Consider the following 21,931-nt stretch of genomic DNA (forward strand, 5'->3'; position numbering starts at 1 on the left):
AACAGCAAAGGACCTTGTGAAGATGCTGGAGGAAACCGGTACAAAAGTATCAATATCCACAGTAAAACGAGTCCTATATCGACATAACCTGAAAGGCCGCTCTGCAAGGAAGAAGCCACTATCCAAAACCGCCATAAAAAAGCCAGACTACGGTTTGCAACTGCACATGGGGACAAAGATTGTACTTTTTGGAGAAATGTGAAACAAAAATAGAGCTGTTTGGCCATAATGACCATCATTATGTTTGGAGGAAAAAGGGGGATGCTTGCAAGCCGAAGAACACCATCCCAACCGTGAAGCACGTGGGTGGCTGCATCATGCTGTGGGTTGTGCTTTGCTGCAGGAGGGACTGGTGCACTTCACAAAATAGATGGCATCATGAGGAAGGCAAATTATGTGGATATACAGTGAGGGAAAAAAGTATTTGATCCCCTGCTGATTTTGTACGTTTGCCCACTGACAAAGAAATTATCAGTCTATAATTTTAAAGGTAGGTTTATTTGAACAGTGAGAGACAGAATAACAACAACAAAATGCAGAAAAACGCATGTCCAAAATGTTATAAATTGATTTAGATTTTAATGAGGGAAATAAGTATTTGACCCCCTCTCAATCAGAAAGATTTCTGGCTCCCAGGTGTCTTTTATACAGGTAACGAGCTGAGATTAGGAGCACACTCTTAAAGGGAGTGCTCCTAATCTCAGTTTGTTACCTGTATAAAAGACACCTGTCCACAGAAGCAATCAATCAATCAGATTCCAAACTCTCCACCATGGCCAAGACCAAAGAGCTCTCTAAGGATGTCAGGGACACGATTGTAGAACTACACAAGGCTGGAATGGGCTACAAGACCATCGCCAAGCAGCTTGATGAGAAGGTGACAACAGTTGGTGCGATTATTCGCAAATGGAAGAAACACAAAATAACTATCAATGTCCCTCGGCCTGGGGCTCCATGCAAGATCTCACCTTGTGCAGTTGCAATGATCATGAGAACAGTGAGGAATCAGCCCAGAACTACACGGGAGGATCTTGTCAATGATCTCAAGGCAGCTGGGACCATAGTCACCAAGAAAACGATTGGTAACACACTACGCTGTGAAGGACTGAAATCCTGCAGCGCCCGTAAGGTCCCCCTGCTCAAGAAAGCACATATACAGGCCCGTCTGAAGTTTGCCAATGAACATCTGAATGATTCAGAGGAGAACTGGGTGAAAGTGTTGTGGTCAGATGAGACCAAAATCGAGCTCTTTGGCATCAACTCAACTCGCCGTGTTTGGAGGAGGAGGACTGCTGCCTATGACCCCAAGAACACCATCCCCACCGTCAAACATGGAGGTGGAAACATTTTGCTTTGGGGGTGTTTTTCTGCTAAGGGGACAGGACAACTTCACTGCATCAAAGGGACGATGGACGGGGCCATGTACTGTCAAATCTTGGGTGAGAACCTCCTTCCCTCAGCCAGGGCATTGAAAATGGGTTGTGGATGGGTATTCCAGCATGACAATGACCCAAAACACACGGCCAAGGCAACAAAGGAGTGGCTCAAGAAGAAGCACATTAAGGTCCTGGAGTGGCCTAGCCAGTCTCCAGACCTTAATCCCATAGAAAATCTGTGGAGGGAGCTGAAGGTTCGAGTTGCCAAACGTCAGCCTCGAAACCTTAATGACTTGGAGAAGATCTGCAAAGAGGAGTGGGACAAAATCCCTCCTGAGATGTGTGCAAACCTGGTGGCCAACTACAAGAAACCTCTGACCTCTGTGATTGCCAACAAGGGTTTTGCCACCAAGTACGAAGTCATGTTTTGCAGAGGGGTCAAATACTTATTTCCCTCATTAAAATGCAAATCAATTTATAACATTTTTGACATGCGTTTCTCTGGGTTTTTGTTTTGTTATTCTGTCTCTCACTGTTCAAATAAACCTACCATTAAAATTATAGACTGATCATGTCTTTGTCAGTGGGCAACCGTACAAAATCAGCAGGGGATAAAATACTTTTTTCCCTCTATGTATTGAAGCAACAACTCAAGACATCAGTCAGGAAGTTAAAGCTTGGTCGCAAATGGGTCTTCCAAATGGACAATGACCCCAAGCATACTTCCAAAGTTGTGGAAAAATGCCTGAAGGACAACAAAGTCAAGGTATTGGAGTGGCCATCACAAAGCCCTGACCTCAATCCTATAGAAAAGTTGTGGGCAGAACTGAAAAAGCGTGTGCGAGCAAGGAGGCCTAAAAATGGGAGGAATGGGCCAAAAGTCACCCAACTTATTGTGGGAAGCTTGTGGAAGACCCAAGTTAAACAATTTAAAGGCAATGCTACCAAATACTAATTGAGTGTATGTAAACGTTTGACCCACTGGGAATGTGATGAAAGAAATAAAAGCTGAAATAAATCATTCTCTCTACTATTATTCTGACATTTCACATTCTTAAAATAAAGTGGTGATCCTAACTGACCTAAGACAGTGAATTATTACTAGGATTAAATGTCAGGAATTGTGAAAAACTGAGTTTAAATGTATTTGGCCAAGGTGTATGTAAACTTCCGACTTCAACTGTATCTGCACATAGGTGACGTAGTATGCAATTTCCAGCTCATGAGCACTACTTTCACTACTGGCTAAAAAGTATACAAAAGTACCGTAGAATATCTTTAAATACGACCAATGACCTGTTTTATGTCTTTAGTACATTCACCTAGAGTTGTTTGATGTTAATGTGACAATGGAAGCAAGAGGAATGCTTGGCATGGTAAGCGCAACACTGGTAAATCAATGGCTATGCGCAGTTCTGTGTGGTGTGAGGATCGGTTTAACACCTCCAGTGAAACCACATGTATGTGTGTGTGCATGCGTGTGTGTGTTTGCATGTGTATGTGTGTGCTTTCATGCATGCGTGCAGGGCCGGCTCTAGCCATTGGGGGCCCCCCAACGTCGTGGGAAAAACATTTTAGTGGCCCCCCTCTTGAGAAATAATATAATTTTAGAGTCCATTTCCTGCAATTCTACACATTTTGCCATGGGACATAGATAAAATGTTGCAGTGTCAAAGCACGTTTGCTTTAATTCTACTAATTTTGTCATGGGGCAGAGACAAACATTTGCAGTTTTACAGTTAATTTCCTGCAATTCTCCACATTTAGCCATGTCTTATACCATGTTATGACATCTGAGTGAGAGTGACTAACAACATCCCTGTGTGCCCTGCGTGATCGCTTGGTAATTCAACCATGATTACTACACATTTTGACAGCTGACTAGACTAATTTACCGATCTAAAAACATTTAGCTGACATGGAATGGGAGTGTTAATTTCATCAACAATAACTATGACGGAAAGTACTCATCAACGACCTATTATTCCTGACTAAAACTATGAGGATAACGAGACGAGATGCCCTGGAAGAAAACGATAACTATTACAAATTACTTTTCATTTTAGTTGACGAAAATGTGACGAGACAAGAATTCCATTTGAGACTAATGTTTAATTTGACATGAAGCTCCTTTCCATCTGTTTTGTCCAATCATAAGCATGCATGCAGAATATTTCATGTAATCCTCTCATTGGCAGAATTGACATCTTTCAGTCATGTGGTCTGATTGAGCTGATCTGCCCGGCTCTCCCACACAGCTCCCAGGCAGTCACTTCAGTCACTCATCAATCATTTGAACTGATGCGAAGCCAGGTGACTTGACTTGTAACTAACCTCAACTAGAAACAATAGTGTTTACTCTCTCTCTTACTTTCATGAAGACTATTTTTGCTTTGATCACATCAGAAGATCTATTTTCCCATGTGCGCTGTTATTCATTCATCTGTGTTGCTGCACTCGCACCATAGTCCACAAATGTGAGTTGTTGTAGCTTTTTTTTTATGCTATTTGTTGAATATTAGGAGTACAGTAATACTTCTGGCATTTTTCTAAGGCTCAAATTCTCTCCTTTTCAAGGAAAACACTGTTATTTACACCCTTGACGGTTATGATGGGGAGAAAATCAGAGCTGTAAATTGTTTAACCTGTAGCCAAGGCTTTATAGCCTATATTGTTAATTATGTCTGGCATTGGTTACAATCTGCCAAAATATCAATGTTGCCAGTTAAGGTATTGGAGGGGATAGTGGGCCTAGTTGGACAAGGCTATCTGAATGGGCACGTGATGGAAGTTACAGGTAGCCTAATTATTCATTATTTAACATTATTCACTATTATGTGACATTTTACATTTTAGTCATTTAGCAGACGCTCTTATCCAGAGCGACTTACAGTATTGAGTGCATACATTTTCATACTTTTTCATACTTGACCCCGTGGGAATCGAACCCACAACACTGGCATTGCAAGCGCCATGCTCTAACAACTGAGCCAAACAGGACCTGTTTGACAAAAACTAGACTAAAATTGTCCAGAGTTTTAGTCGACTGATAATAACTAAAGCTAACGATGGATGAAATGACAAAAATGTGACTAAGACTAAAAGGTGTTTTGAGACTAAAACTAAATCAAAAATAGCTGCCAATATTAACACTGACATCGGCTAATTGAGTGACTGACATAAGAAGAGAAAAACTGCTGATGCACAACCAAATGTCAAAATGGCAACTACAGTAAGTTGAGATCCCGACTGTTCCCCAATGTTTTATTTTTGTTAAAGAAAATGGGTGGGGGCCCCCTAGCGGCCGCGGGGCCCAAGGTGGTCGCTTATGCCTGGAACCGGCCCTGCATGCGTGCATGCTTGTACTTGAATGTGATTTCCAGGCTGTTCATTCCAGTGTATGTGTGTTTGTCGTTCATTTGTTTGCACGTGTTTGTGCGTGTATGCATGTGTGTGTGAGAGGGCATCTAGACAGAGCAGTCCAAATTTACTGCAGTACAAGGCCTTCTCTTCCTTTTATCTCCTGATAGAGATGGATTTGCAGAAGAATGCTTTCTGTTCTGGGCGTATACTTTATGAGCTGGCGTCCAGTTCGAGTTATAGGCTCAAATTGAGTTATGACACTATTATGGGTAACTTCTAAAGCTCCGACTTTACTTTATCGACAAGCCTTGTGCGCCATCTGGGCTGCAGTAACTGCAGTGTACATAATATTATGGACGGGCTCAACTACATGTTGTGAAATGTATAGCGCTCAGGTGAAAAGGTTGATGCACTGTAGTGCGTATTGTTTCTTGAGCGGATGGTCGGGGGGCCAGAACATAATTACTAATAATTTGTTGACTACAAATTGACCGCAAGAAGCTCAAACAGATATCATATTTGATTAAAACATAATAATTTCAAACCTTGCTTACATTTGTATACGATCACATATATCTCTCTATTATGCTTGGGAATACTTTGGAACAGATTTCCAAAATTAAAATCCCTTGGAGCTGATTTGCTGGTGTTTTTACAGTATTTTATGTCCAAAGAAATATATAATAATACCCTTCTTTATTTTTGCTCAGGAAACAAATAAAAATCACGGTCCGCCAGTTGGAGTATAGCCTTAGTTACCCGCCTATGAAACAAAAACGTGCTGCTGGTGGTTCAGGTGTATGTAGTTGTACAATACATGATTAACACATGGTACATGGTAAACATGGCACTGTACATGGCACATACACAGGACATACTATTATGTTATTTCCATGACTGACACCTTCCATTTTAAACCTTCCCTCTTCTTGCTATACAAAACAATTATCCACCCTTCTCCCCGTCATGGATTTAAAAATGGTGGAAACCCAAAGCCAATGCTTTTGAATTCATGACGGGGAGTGTGAGAAACAAAGAGAGTAATGAAATTGGAACTTCAAAGGCCAAAATACACACACGCACCTCAGATTTTTACCAAATGGCAAAGCGAAAGGGGCTCATTCCTGAACGATGTGTAGAGGTCACAAATCCAAGTTCATTGTCACATTTTATTTGCTCTCTCTTCCCTCTTTCTTCACAGTTTTTTTTCTCTCCAATCGTGTCTGTCTTTCCTCTAGACTTGTGAGTAAATCTCATCTCTGGTCTTTTATTGAGCAGCTGCTTTGTGTTTAGCGTTCCCTTACGGAAAAAAAACACATGAATTTCACGTGAATACATGTGAAGTGTTCCAAAAACACATGTTTTTATGTGATCACGTGATCAAATGTGATCTTATGTGAAGTTAATGTGATAACAGGTGACAACCACAGGAGGTTGGTGGCATGTTAATTGGGGGGGACGGGCTCGTGGTAATGGCTGGAGCGGAATATGTGGAATGGTATCAAACACATGGTTTCCATGTGTTTGATGCCATTCCAATCTCTCCGTTCCAGCCATTATTATGAGCCGTTCTCCCCTCAGCAGCCTCCACTGGTGACAACATGTAAAGCAAAATGTGATAACATGTAAGAACATGTGATCACGAGTTAGTTGTTCTTAAAATACATGTTTTCACATGATTTAACATGTGAAATGATGTGATGTTCAATGTGAAATCATGTGTTTTTTCTGTAATGGTTGATCCTCTCCATGACTGGTGCCAAACCAGCGCCAGAACTGTCTCAACAATTCATCCCTCCCAACCAAGACAACAGTCAGTGGAACTTCTTACCTGATTGTCCAGCGAAGTCATCGTGTTGAGCTGGGGAGTTCTGTTAACCTTCTAAACAGGCCACTGAACAGTAAAACAGAACACTGGAACATAATTTTGAAATAGTACACTACTACGATGTCACCAGAATTAATTCTTCTGAAGATGACAGTTAGTCAGTGGAACTTGGAACTTCTTCCATGGTTGTCCAGTGTCGTCATTGTGTTTAGACACAGAATAGAGCTCGGGAGTTCTGTTTACCTCACTAGACCACTAAACAGTCCATTAGAACACTGAATAGATCAAGAGATCAAGATCTGTTTATCCGTCCAATTGTACACAAGGTCCAATGAAAATGTAACTTCCACTTTATCCCAACCCTTACGAAAGACACACATATGCATACACATACAAGTTGGAGCAGGAGGCTGCCATACTACGGTGCCCCTGGAGCAGTTGTGGGAGGTTAAGTGCCTTGCTCCAGAACCGATGAGTATATCCGTCACAACAATTCATCCCTCCCAACCAAGACAACAGTCAGTGGAACTTCTATTCCATGGTTGTCCACTAGCACAGTGGTGTTGAGACACAGAGTTGTTGGGAAGTTCTGTTTAATTGGCTTCAGGGCCACTAAACAGTAAAACAGTCGATTGAACATTGAACTGAATAGAACACTAGAGTAGAACACTAGAGTAGAACACTAGAGTAGAACACTAGAGTAGAACACTGAACTAATGATAAGTTTAACCTTCAAATATTTCTCTTTAAAGCTAGAGCACTGAATAGAACATTGAACACTTGAGTATAGGCCTATAACTTTTAACTTTGACATTTCTCTTCCAAGCACTCTCTTGTTCTACAAAGGACTTGAACACAGTTCTCGTGCTGTGGTGTACAGATAAAATATATGAATGTATGTAGAAGCTATTTTGGTGGCCTGGTGAGTCCCATTCCTTGAAGATGACTGTTCAATTTAGTATTTTAAAGAGTTGGCTCAGCATAGCTTCTTGCCATGTGTGGAACATGGCTCAGTAAGAGATGTAGTTTGTATAAAAGAGTTGTTAGTGAAAGACATGAAAGCGTCCACTTGCCGTCCAACATTTCGCTGGTCAGGACAATGTACTAAAATGTGATGGATTGCTTCCACCAATTTTAATTAGTCAGGTAGGTGAGAGGGTCAAGCACACTCAACTCAAGCTCTGTAACTCAAATGTTAGTTACATAGAAAGTACAAGGCCCTGGGAACCATCACAACCTAAGAGGCCTACCACTCAGTCCAGTCATTAAGCTTATTTTAGATGGCTGCTGAGCAAAGACAGTGAATAGCACCCTGGTGGTTTGGTAATAAGAAACCCAGACCTTAAACTATGTGGTTTGAATGCTTCTTTCTCCAAGTATAAATCTTGCCCTGGTTTTGGAGGTCAAAACGAATACGTTTTTCCCTCCCTTCACTCAGTGATATATATCTGTAATATAACCGAGCATGTTCTTCAGCCAAATCTTTGTGCCAGATGACACGATCAACTGTCTCGATTGATGTTTTGTCTTGAATCTTCATCTCAATGGTGTTCGTTTACTTATGAACTCATGATTGTTTGTTATTTACAATGCATGATGTACATCTAACAACAAATGTAGAGATGTTTATAGAAAGATGAGAGGCTGGTTACACAGTTTAGATGTTTGTAGAATGATGAAAGGCTGGTCATACAGTTTAGATGTTTGTAGAAAGATGAGAGGCCACTTACACAGTTGAGTCTGGCTTTTTGGTCTGATGACCTGACGGGGCTCAGGTATAAAACATGGGGGTCATTCCATGTCAATTCAACGAGACCATGTCCCCCACCCGTCTCAGATCGTGAAACTTGAAATGATGAGAATCAGAATCAGATACTACAAAGATACAGGCGTCCTTCCTAACTCAGTTGCCGGAGAGGAAGGAAACCGCTCATTGATTTCATCATGAGGCCAATGGTGACTTTAAAGCAGTTATAGAGTTTAATGGTTGTGATAGGAGAAAACTGAGGATGGACAACATTGTAGTTATCCACAATACTGACCTAATTGACAGAGTGAAAAGAAGGAAGCCTGTACAGAATTAAAAAAAATCTAAAACATGCATCCAGATTTGGCAAAGCAATTCACTTTTTGTCCTGAATACAAAGTGTTATGTCTGAGGCAAATCCATTACAACACATTACTGAGTACCACTCTCCATATTTTCAAGCATAGTGGTGGCTGCATCATGTTATGGGTATGCTTGTAATCGTTAAGGACTGGGGAGTTTTTCAGGATAAAAAAGAAACGGAATGGAGCTAAGCACAGGCAAAATCCTAGAGGAAAACCTGGTTCAGTCTGCTTTCCACCAGACATTGGGAGATGAAGTCACCTTTCAGCAGAACAATAACCTAAAACACAATGCCAAATCTACACTGGAGTTGCTTACCAAGAAGACAGTGAATGTTCCTGAGTGACTGAGTTACAGTTTTTACTTAAATCTACTTTAAAATATATGGCAAGACCTGAAAATGGTTTTCTAGCAATGATCAACAACCAATATGGCAGAGTTTGAAGAATTTTGAAAAGGATAATGGTCAAGTAATGGTGTGGAAAGCTCTTAGACTTAAAGACTCACAGCTGTAATCGCTGCCAAAGGTGCGTTTACAAAGTATTGACTCAGGGGTGTGAATACTTATGTAAATTATATATTTCTGTGTTTCTTTTTTCAATGAATTTGCTAGAATTTCTAAAAACATGTTTTAACTTTGTGTGTAGATGGATGAGGAAGAAACTTTGAATTTGGGCTGTAACACAACAAAATGTTGAATAAGTGAATGGGTATGAACACTTTCTTAATGCACTGTACATACAGTATGTATAATACTGTATTCTAGTCAAGGGTCATCCTATATAACTACTGCTGTACACACCTTCATATACATATACACTGAGTATATCAAACATTAGGAACACCTTCCTAATATTGAGTTGCATATATTTTGTATACTCAGTGTATATTTATATTCCTGATATTTCTTTATTCCTTTACTTTTATTTTTTGGGTTTGTGTGTATTGTTTTGTATTGTTAGGTATTACTGTGCTGTTGGAGCTAGAAACACATGCATTTCGCTGCACCTGCGATAACATTGGCAAAATATGTGTGCAACCAATAAAATTTGATTTGATCCCTCACAAACAATGTTTTTATAGAGACAGTGTATAATTTTCACTGTAATTCATCTCAATAGGAAAATAGTGCTTTTACTCAAACCTTATATTCCACAAATGATATCATGTCAATGACAGGTATTTGTATCCATATTTTAGTTTTTTATGATAAACAAATGTATTTACAGGGTTACATGTTAGTTTCTAGGGCACAACATGTGCTTCAGATGTAGCTAGATTACATATAGGCCCAATACAGGTTATATCTCAATCGATTAAAAACATTTTTTATTGTGCTCCTATCTTTTATAAATTGGGAGCACCAGTGCTACCAATTATACTTTTTTTTTTTTGCCCTGATCACACCTCTTGCTCATTCAGTCTAAATGGTATTGACTGCTACACTAATTCACCTTCAACGTTGACTTACTTGACTTATTCCTTTTAGCTCTCAGTTGAGCAAAAGACCTGAACAGTGCATTCCTGCCTTCAACCCATTTGTTTTTGAGGGGAGGATATAACATCTTCTGTCCATATAGCGCCTTTTATGGTCTTTTTTGCATTGAAGTCCGATGCAAAGTTTTTGTTAAGGCAGAGTTGTTTTAATTACTTTTCCAGACTAGTGAGTGTCAAACTGTGTCTGTAAGAGATCCAAGCTTTTTCTGAAGCTTTACCTTCCTTTTTTTCTTCTGTGTGTTTGGTGAAAGCAGTGGAATAATATATGAATGCTGATGGTTGTCGGATTATTAATCGCAGGGACTCGTCTTCTCTCTGTGAAGCAACAGAAGTTTGAGAGCATCTCCTTTGAGAGTGGACGCTTCCAGCCATTTCTTGGAGACCGGTGGAGCTTGGTGAAGCATATACGGTAGTGAGCTACACCGTACCTTATTTGTGACCGCCCTGAGAGTACCGTTAGCCAGAGGCATTTGTATTTGTCTTCATATTTAACAAGACAATCATGGAAAAAGAACTCAAAAAAAAGAACTGAACACCCCCCAAAAAGACTCCCTAAAAATTGAAATTGTGTAAGGGCCTATATCATATGACACAGTTTCCACCCAGTCAAATAGGAACAGAATGTAGGCAAGATTAGATATAATTCCAATGTGGTTACATGTGTTAATGCAAATTAATTGGTATGGTACACTGGAACATAGCTGTTATCAGAAGGCTTCAGGATTCAGTGTGTATGGACTATAACTGTAAAGTTGGATGTTCAGCTCACACAACTCCCAATGTTGAGGGAAAACATAGATACTTTTAATTGCTTTTAGAGCTCAGTTTGTCCTCCCAGTTTTAGTAAACTCATCACCACCAATGTGTCACTGTCCCAACACCCTGAGCCCACAGCATGTGTGAAAAACAAATCCCAGTCCTTGGTAATAAGCATCCCACACCTTAAATGGATCATGACATGGCATGCTGTCCAGTTAACTGCTATAGGTAATGTGAGGCTGTAGGTCAGGGATCATCAACTAGATTCAGCCGCGGGACGATTGTTTCTTGAGCGGATGATCAGGGGGCCGGAACATACAGTGGGGAAAAAAAGTATTTAGTCAGCCACCAATTGTGCAAGTTCTCCCACTTAAAAAGATGAGAGAGGCCTGTAATTTTCATCATAGGTACACCTCAACTATGACAGACAAATTGAGAATTTTTCTCTCCAGAAAATCGCATTTTAGGATTTTTAATGAATTTATTTGCAAATTATGGTGGAAAATAAGTATTTGGTCACCTACAAACAAGCAAGATTTCTGGCTCTCACAGACCTGTAACTTCTTCTTTAAGAGGCTCCTCTGTCCTCCACTCGTTACCTGTATTATTGGCACCTGTTTGAACTTGTTATCAGTATAAAAGACACCTGTCCACAACCTCAAACAGTCACACTCCAAACTCCACTATGGCCAAGACCAAAGAGCTGTCAAAGGACACCAGAAACAAAATTGTAGACCTGCACCAGGCTGGGAAGACTGAATCTGCAATAGGTAAGCAGCTTGGTTTGAAGAAATCAACTGTGGGAGCAATTATTAGGAAATGGAAGACATACAAGACCACTCAATCTGGGGCTCCACGCAAGATCTCACCCCGTGGGGTCAAAATGATCACAAGAACGGTGAGCAAAAATCCCAGAACCACACGGGGGGACCTAGTGAATGACCTGCAGAGAGCTGGGACCAAAGTAACAAAGCCTACCATCAGTAACACACTACGCCGCCAGGGACTCAAATCCTGCAGTGCCAGACGTGTCCCCCTGCTTAAGCCAGTACATGTCCAGGCCCGTCTGAAGTTTGCTAGAGTGCATTTGGATGATCCAGAAGAGGATTGGGAGAATGTCATATGGTCAGATGAAACCAAAATACAAAATTTTTGTAAAAACTCAACTCGTCGTGTTTGGAGGACAAAGAATGCTGAGTTGCATCCAAAGAACACCATACCTACTGTGAAGCATGGGGGTGGAAACATCATGCTTTGGGGCTGTTTTTCTGCAAAGGGACCAGGACGACTGATCCGTGTAAAGGAAAGAATGAATGGGGCCATGTATCGTGAGATTGAGTGAAAACCTCCTTCCATCAGCAAGGGCATTGAAGATGAAACGTGGCTGGGTCTTTCAGCATGACAATGATCCCAAACACACATCTTTGCATGCAACTCAGCATTCTTTGTCCTCCAAACACGACGAGTTGAGTTTTTACCAAAAAGTTCAATTTTGGTTTCATCTGACCATATGACATTCTCCCAATCCTCTTCTGGATCATCCAAATGCACTCTAGCAAACTTCAGACTGGACTGGACATGTACTGGCTTAAGCAGGGGGACACATCTTGCACTGCAGGATTTGAGTCCCTGGCGGCGTAGTGTGTTACTGATGGTAGGCTTTGTTACTTTGGTCCCAGCTCTCTGCAGGTCATTCACTAGGTCCCCCCGTGTGGTTCTGGGATTTTTGCTCACCGTTCTTGTGATCATTTTGACCCCACGGGGTGAGATCTTGCGTGGAGCCCCAGATCGAGGGAGATTATCAGTGGTCTTGTATGTCTTCCATTTCCTAATAATTGCTCCCACAGTTGATTTCTTCAAACCAAGCTGCTTACCTATTGCAGATTCAGTCTTCCCAGCATGGTGCAGGTCTACAATTTTGTTTCTGGTGTCCTTTGACAGCTCTTTGGTCTTGGCCATAGTGGAGTTTGGAGTGTGACTGTTTGAGGTTGTGGACAGGTGTCTTTTATACTGATAACAAGTTCAAACAGGTGCCATTAATACAGGTAACGAGTAGAGGACAGAGGAGCCTCTTAAAGAAGAAGTTACAGGTCTGTGAGAGCCAGAAATCTTGCTTGTTTGTAGGTGACCAAATACTTATTTTCCACCATAATTTGCAAATAAATTCATAAAAAATCCTACAATGTGATTTTCTGGATTTTTTTCCTCAATTTGTCTGTCATAGTTGACGTGTACCTATGATGAAAATTACAGGCCTCTCTCATCTTTTTAAGTGGGAGAACATGAACAATTGGTGGCTGACTAAATACTTTTTTCCCCCACTGTACATTGAGTGTACAAAACACTCCATGACATAGACTGACCAGGTGAATCCAGCTGAAAGCTATGATCCCTTATTGATGTCACCTGTTAAATCCACTTCAATCATTGTAAATTAAGGGGAGGAGACAGGTTAAAGAAGGATTTTTAAGCCTTGAGACAATTGAGACATGGATTGTGTATGTGTGCCATTCAGAGGGTGAATGGGCAAGAAAAAAGATTGAAGTTCCTTTTGAACGGGGTATGATAGTAGGTGCCAGGCGCACCTGTTTAAGTGTGTCAAGAACTGCAACGCTGCTAGGTTTTTTACGCTCAACAGTTTCCCATGTGTATCAAGAGTGGTCCACCACCCAAAGGACATACAGCCAACTTGGCACAACTGTGGGAAGCATTGGAGTCAACATGGGCCAGCATCCCTGTGGAATGCTCTCGACACCTTGTAGATTCCATGCCCTGATGAATTGAGGCTGTTCTGAGGACAAAAGGGGGTGCAACTCAAAATTAAGAAAGTTTTCCTAATGTTTTGTGTATTGAGTGTAAGTAGACAGTTATGTCTATAGGTTGTGAATATAAGGCTAGTAGGCCCTACTGATTCATAGTGTTGTCACAAATGAGGCTCATTATCATAACCATGCATGACCTCGGCAATCTGCACTGACCTTTTTCACTAAGTTGAAAAATGTTGCTGCACACAAAGAAAGATATATACATGGTCCCGTGTAGCTCAGTTGGTAGAGCATGGCGCTTGCAACGCCAGGGTTGTGGGTTCGATTCCCACGGGGGGCCAGTATGAAAAATTTATGCACTCACTAACTGTAAGTCGCTCTGGATAAGAGCGTCTGCTAAAATGACTAAAATGTAAAATATTAAAGCTAGAATCCTTTATTGTTCTAGGCACTCTGGTGCTCCTACATAAAGATTCCAGGTCACACAAGAAAATATTTAGGTGCATATGCTAGTAAAATGGTCGCACTGTAGAGCCCTGGACCATCCGTTGAGTTTAAAATGTATCACCATACGGCATGTTGTCCATCTTATTTTGATTTAATCTTTATTTAACCAATTCCAAGGATATACCTCTTTCCCAAGGGAGACCTGGCCATTATTGCCATAGATGATGAGACTGTAGGCCCTGATGTTAGGCTCCAGAGGTGTGTTTCGTTGCCCCCTATCTCTCTTACTCAACAGCTGTTGTAGAGATCTATAGGGGGCCTCAGGCTGGAATGAGGCAAGGCGTGCAGGGCCAGAGGACCCCTGTGGTGAGGTAGCAGGACTGGACCCTTCACTGAGGATTCCTTCCTGTTCCAACTGCCTGATGTGATGCTCTGGCCTGGCTGTAAGGCACCAGTGCTCTGCACCAGTGCTCTCCGCAAATGCTGTAGTACAGAAATATAATTATTAGAACTGACAAAGCCCAACAGACTGCATCAATGAGAATGTCCATTCTAGTAATTATATTTCTATGATTGTAGATCTTGCTCTGTATCATTCTGGTTCTGCCCATGGACCCTTCCCATCACAGACTGTTGACTTGAATAGGAATGTCCATTCTAGTGATTATATTTCTATGGCTGTATCTGTAGCTTTGAATCTCTACCATGGTATGGGCCCTTCTAGGGAGCACTAGCCGGAGCCTTTTTCAGGGAAGCCTAATAAAAAGCAGCTGCAGGAATCTGATGAGTCGTCATCTGGTAACAAACATCCCCACATCTGGTTTTATCTGTGTTCATGGCATATGGTCCCCCCTCCTCCTCATCCCTCCTTTCCCTCCTCCTCCTCCTCCTCCTCCTCATCCCTCCTTTCCCTCCTCCTCCTCCTCCTCCTCCTCCTCCTTCCTTTCCCCCCTCCTCCTCCTCCTCCTCCTCCCCCCTCCTCCTCCTCCTCCTTCCTTTCCCTCCTCCTCCTCCTCCTCATCCCTCCTCCTCCTCCTCTTCCTCCTCTCCCACTATCTTTCACTCACTGTTCTTTCTTCCCCTCAGTTATTTTTTACACACTGTGAAAAGTCTCTTTACTTTTGTTTGTCAGTTTGTTAGTGGAGAAGAGATTGGAGTAGAAACTTAGATCCTATCCATCCAAACTGTACACAACAATCTAATACCTACAGACATTATTATGTTGGTCCTCTTCTGCAGTATTCAGACCCATGGGGTGGCGCACAATTGGCCCAGTGTCGTCAAGGGTAGGGGAGGGAATGGCTGGCAGGGATGTAGCTCAGTTGGTAGAGCATGGCGTTTGCAACGCCAGGATTGTGGGTTCGATTCCCACGGGGGGGCCAGTATGAAAAAATATATATAAAATAATAATGTATGCACTAACTGTAAGTCGCTCTGGATAAGAGCGTCTGCTAAATGACTAAACTGTAAACTGTAAACTTCTTTTGAAGGTTTATAAGTTACAGATGAACTACCTTATACTCTACGGTTTGACATCAGCAGCAAAGTTATTCTACTAAAATATTAAATGTACCTCCTTGACCCATTTTCTCCTCTCTGCAGGCCTATGTGTATGATGTCCGCAGCAGCAGCTACCTCCACAAGCTCCAGAGACACTCAGACACCATCCTCAACGTGACCTTTAACCCTGCTACACCTGAGGTGAGGACTGGCCAATCGCCTCTTAAAATTACACCCTCTCTCCTCCGCATTCTATTGTCTTCTTCTCGGTCTGTCTTTATATTACCTGTCCATATTCACATATACACCTCCAGTTCTCTCTCTCTCTCTCTCTCTCTCTCTCTCTCTCTCTCTCTCTCTCTCTCTCTCTCTCTCTCTCTCTCTCTCTCTCTCTCTCTCTCTCTCTCTCTCTCTCTCTCTCTCTCTCTCTCTCTCTCTCTCTCTCTCTCTCCTCTCTCTCTCTCTCTCTCTCTCTCTCTCTCTCTCTCTCTCTCTCTCTCTCTCTTCCCCTCTCTCTCTCTCTCTCTCTCTCTCTCTCACTCAGACTTCCCTTGTACATATACACTATATATACAAAAGTATATGGACACCCCTTCAAATTAGTGGATTCGGTTATTTCAGCCACACCCGTTGCTGACAGGTGTATAAAATCGAGCACACAGCCATGCAATCTCCATAGACAAACATTGGCAGTAGAATGGCCTCACTGAAGAGCTCAGTGACTTTCAACGTGGCACTGTCATAGGATGCCACTTTTCCAACAAGTCAGTTTGTCAAATATCTGCCCTGCTAGAGCTGCCCCAGTCAACTGTAAGTACTGTTATTGTGAAGTGGAAACGTCTAGGCGCAACAATGGCTCAGTCGCAAAGTGGTAGGCCACCCAAGCTCGCAGAACGGGATCGCTGAATGCTGAAGCGCGTATCGCGTAAAAATAGTCTGTCCTCGGTTGCAACATTCACTACCGAGTTCCAAACTGCCCCTGGAAGCAACGTCAGCACAATAACTGTTCGTCGGGAGCTTCATGAAATGGGTTTCCATGGCCGAGCAGCCGCACACAAGCCTAAGATCACCATGCGCAATACCAAGCGTCGGCTGGAGTGGTGAAAAGCTCGCTGCCATTGGACTCTGGAGCAGTGGAAACGCATTCTCTGGAGTGATGAATCACACTTCACCATCTTGCAGTCCGACAGACTAATCTGGGTTTGGCGGATGCCAGGAGAACGCTACCTACCCCAATGCACTGTAAAGTTTGGTGGAGGAGGAGTAATGGTCTGGGGCTGTTTTTCATGGTTCGTGTTAGGCCCCTTAGTTCCAGTGAATGGAAGTCTTAACGCTACAGCATACAATGGCATTCTAGACGATTCTGTGCTTCCAACTTTGCGGCAACAGTTTGGGAAAGGCCCTTTCCTGTTTCAGCATGACAATGCCCCCTTTCACAAAGCGAGGTCCATACAGAAATGTTTTGTCGAGATCAGTGTGGAAGAACTTGACTGGCCTGCACAGAGCCCTGATCTCAACCCCATCGAACACCTTTGGGATGAATTGGAACGCCGACTGTGAGCCAGGAATAATCGCCCAACATCAGTGCCTGACCTCACTAATGCTCTTGTGGCTGAATGGAAGCAAGTCCCTGCAGCAATGTTCCAACATCTAGTAGAAAGCCTTGCCAGAAGAGTGGAGGCTGTTATAGCAGCAAAGGAGTGACCAACTCCATATTATTGCCCATGATTTTGGAATTATATGTTCGTCGAGCAGGTGTCCACATAGTATTGCTCATGTAGTGTACTTCCTCCAACTCACCTCGCTCCCTCTCTTGTTATGTTATTGTAAAATAAATATCCGTACGGACTCAAGTCAGTCTGAAAATGGTGGTAATGCATAAAACAGACCTAGAATAAGGCCTCTGGTTTATGTTTTTGTCCTGCTCCCCTTGGACTTGCTCTCCTATCAGTCGGATATTGGACACAGCCTCAGAGGGAGGCCCAGCATACAAAAACACACTGTGATGTCTGCTGCTGTGTTGGATTCCATAGAGAACCCCCAGGATTACAGACCTGGGTTCAAATAATGGTATTTGTTTGTTTTTTCAAATACTTTGAGTGTTTGCTTGAGCCTGCCCGGGGTGCCAGATGGGTGGGGTTTGCAATTTTGGAACTATACCATTGGTTATATTCAAGTTAATCAAGTTAATTGAAAGTATTTCGATAAGTATTTGAACCCAGGTCTGGTAATGTCTGCTGTGTGGATTCCATGGAAAGGAAAATGAGCTGAATCCCACTTTGTACTAATGGTCTGCCAGGTCTCTGACCTCCTCCCTATAGGCTGCCTCATTGTCGTCGGTGATCAGTCCTACAGGGTTCGTACAAGGTGCTTGAGGTGCTTAAAATACTTGAATTTGGCACTTTGAAAAGTACTTGAATTAAAATGAGAGAACAGATAATGATGAAATATGTTTATGAAAAATATTAGAAAAATGTATTGGTCTTGCAAATTAATTTCCAGACAGACTACCGAGTTTTATTTCCTCACGTGTTTCGCGATGTGGTTGCCAGGCGAGCTTGCTGATTCCACCCACACTGCCACTCAGCCAGGCAGGTACAGAACTGACTGATTAGGCGCCTCCAAAAGTCACATCGATAGCTAAAATGCCGGACCCAACCAACCCAAGGTGCAAAACATTTGTCAGACTTTGACATTGCGAGCATGGGTGAATTGGCCCTAAAGAGCCACATGAAAGGTGAAAGACACAACGCTGCATCCTGCGCTGGCGCCAATTCTACATTATGTGACTTTTTCTCTGCAATAACCACCAGAGCTTTTTTGTCATGAGGTTGTGGCGATATACTGCCATCTGGTGGCGACTAGAAACCATTGCATAATATGAACTATTACAAATCGATGGTCCTTGAAAATAAATATTAGCGCTTGAAAAAGTACTTAAAAGTCCTTGAATTTAACTTGCCACTGTCTGTACAAACCCTGGTCCTACCACCGCTGTGTCGTCAGCAAACTTGATGATGGTGTTGGAGTTGTGCATGGCCACGCAGTCGTGGGTGAACAGGGAGTACAGAAGGAGACTAAGCACACACCCCTGAGGGGCCCCCGTGTTGATGGTCAGCGTGGCGGATGTGTTGTTGCATACCCTCACCTTCTGTGGTCCAGGATCCAGTTGCAGAATGAGGTGATCAGTTCCAGGGTCCTGAGCTTGGTGATGAGCTTGGAGGAGACTATGGTGTTGAATGCTGAGCTGTAGTCAATGAACAGCATTTTTACATAGGTATTCCTTTTGTCCAGGTGGGTGAGGGCAGTGTGGAACGCAATAGAGATTGTGTCATCTGTCGATCTGTTGGGGCGGTATGTGAATTGGTGTGGGTTCAGGGTGTCTGGGATGATGGTGTTGATGTGATTTCAAAGCATTTCAAGGCTATAGATGTGAGTGCTACAGGGCAATAGTCAGTTAGGCAGGTTACCTTGGCGGTCTTGGGCACGGGTATTATGGTTGTCTGCATGAAACAAGTTGGTATTACAGACCGGGTCAGGGATAGGTTGAAAATGTCGGTGAAGATACTTGCCAGCTGGTCAGCGCATGCTCTGAGTACGCATCCTGGTATTCCGTCTGGGCCGCGGCCTTGCGAATGTTAACCTGCTTAAAGGTCTTACTCACATCGGCTATAGAGAGTGAGATCCCGGAACATATTCCAATCTGTGCTAGCAAAAATGTCCTGTAGCTTAGCATCCATCGGACCACTTCTGTATTGAGTGCATCACTGGTACTTCCTGTTTGAGTTTTTGCTTGTATGCAGAAAGCATGAGGATAGAGTTATGGTCTGATTTGCCAAATGGATGGCGAGGGAGGGCCTTGTATGTGTTTCTGTGTATGCAATAAAGGTGATCTAGAGTTTTTTCATTCTAGTTGCACAGGTGACATGCTAGTAAAAATGAGGTAAAACAAATTTCCGTTTCCCTGAATTAAAATCACCGGCTACGAAAAACGCAGTCTCTGAATGTGCATTTTCTTGTTTGCTTATGGCCCTATACAGCTCGTTGAGTGCGGTCTTAGTGCCATCATCGGTTTGTGGTGGTAAATAGGCAGCTACGAAAAATATAGATGAAAACTCTCTTGGTAAATAGTATGGTCTGCAGCTTATCATGAGGTATTCTAACTCAGGCGAGCAAAAACTTGAGACTTCCTTAAAATTAGATATCGCACACCAGCTGTTGTTAACAAAGAAACACACCCCTCCTCCCTTCGTCTTACCCGAGTCTGCCGTCCATTCTTGACGATGCATAGAAAAACCGTTGAGATGTACAGTATATCCATGTCCTCATTCAGACACGATGCTGAGAAACATAGGATATTGCCGTTTGTCAGGTCCCGTTGATAGGATAGTCTTGAACTGAGCTCATCCAGTTGGTTCTCCAATGATTGCACGTTCACCAATAAAACAGAGGGCAATGACGGCATATTTGCTCGCCGACGTAGTCTTTTAAAGGGTGCCGGCTCGCCTGCCTCTCTTTCGCCAGTGCTTCCTCTTTCGAGTTCTCTATTAACACCATTGGTCAATATGTTAAAAATGGTCAACTTCATATACATTTGAAGTCAGAGGTTTACACACACATTTACATTACATTTTACATTTTAGTCATTTAGCAGACGCTCTTATCCAGAGCGACTTACAGGAGCAATTAGGGTTAAGTGCCTTGCTCAAGGGCACATTTACGTCATTTAGCAGACGCTCTTATCCAGAACGACTCACAAATTGGTGCATTCACCCTATAGCCAGTGGGAAAACCACTTTACAATTTTTTTTTGGGGGGGGGGGGGGGGGTAGAAGGATTACTTTATCCTATCCCAGGTAATCCTTAAAGAGGTGGGGTTTCAAATGTCTCCGGAAGGTGGTGAGTGACTCCGCTGTCCTGGCGTCGTGAGGGAGCTTGTTCCACCATTGGGGTGCCAGAGCAGCGAACAGTTTTGACTGGGCTGAGCGGGAACTATGCTTCCGCAGAGGAAGGGGAGCCAGCAGGCCAGAGGTGGATGAACGCAATGCCCTCGTTTGGGTGTAGGGACAAGGGGAGCCAGCAGGCCAGAGGTGGATGAACGCAATGCCCTCGTTTGGGTGTAGGGACTGATCAGAGCCCGAAGGTACAGAGGTGCCGTTCCCCTCACTGCTCCATAGGCAAGCACCATGGTCTTGTAACGGATGCGAGCTTCAACTGGAAGCCAGTGGAGTGTGCGGAGGAGGGGGGTGACGTGAGAGAACTTGGGAAGGTTGAACACCAGACGGGCTGCGGCATTCTGGATGAGTTGTAGGGGTTTAATGGCACAGGCAGGGAGGCCAGCCAACAGCGAGTTGCAGTAGTCCAGACGGGAGATGACAAGTGCCTGGATTAGGACCTGTGCCGCTTCCTGTGTAACACCTTAGCCAAATACATTTAAAATCAGTTTTTCACAATTCCTGACTTTTGATCCTAGTAAAAAGTCCCTGTCTTAGGTCAGTTAGGATCACCACTTTATTTTAAGAATGTGAAATGTCAGAATAATATTTATTTCATATTTTATTTATTTCATCACATTCCCAGTGGGTCAAAAGTTTACACACACTCAATTATTATTTGGTAGCATTGCCTTAAAATTGTTTAACTTGGGTCAAACGTTTCGGGTAGCCTTCCACAAGCCTCCCACAATAAGTTGGGTGAATTTTGGCCCATTCACCCTGACAGAGCTGGTGTAACTGAGTCAGGTTTGTAGGCCTCCTTGCTCGCACACACTTTTTCAGTTCTGCCCACAAATGTTCTATAGGATTGAGGTCAGGGCTTTGTGATGGCCACTCCAATACCTTGACTTTGTTGTCCTTAAGCCATTTTGCCACAACTTTGGAAGTATGCTTGGAGTCATTGTCCATTTGGAAGACCCATTTGCGACCAAGCTTAAACTTCTTGACTGATGTCTTGAGATGTTGCTTCAATATATCCACATAATTTTAATTCCTCATGATGCCATCTATTTTGTGAAGTGCACCAGTTCCTACTGCAGCAAAGCACCCCCACAGCATGATGCTGCCAGCCCCGTGCTTCACGGTTGGGATGGTGTTGTTCGGCTTCCAATAACCTCCTTTTTCCTCCAAACATAACGATGGTCATTATGGCCAAACAGTTCTATTTTTGTTTAATCAGACCAGAGGACATTTCTCCATAAAGTACGATCTTTTTCCCCATGTGCAGTTGCAAACCGTAGTCTGGCTTTTTATGGCGGTTTGAGAGGAGTGGCTTCTTCCTTGTTGAGTGG

At 42.9% G+C, this 21,931-nt stretch overlaps 1 protein-coding gene across 1 annotated transcript in view; it reads left to right on the forward strand.

The window, feature by feature from the left end:
* wdr27 (WD repeat domain 27) overlaps positions 1-21,931 on the forward strand; it is a gene marked incomplete at its 5' end in the record, with an annotated part of 155,598 nt that overhangs the window by 76,794 nt on the left and 56,873 nt on the right. The window contains one exon of the mRNA XM_084141529.1: positions 15,748-15,846. Coding sequence (XP_083997655.1) covers positions 15,748-15,846 — 99 coding nt within the window. The remainder of the gene's footprint in view (positions 1-15,747; positions 15,847-21,931) is intronic.

The sequence above is a fragment of the Coregonus lavaretus genome, assembly GCF_964263955.1.
Source record: "Coregonus lavaretus genome assembly, chromosome: 25".
Taxonomy (NCBI): domain Eukaryota; kingdom Metazoa; phylum Chordata; class Actinopteri; order Salmoniformes; family Salmonidae; genus Coregonus; species Coregonus lavaretus.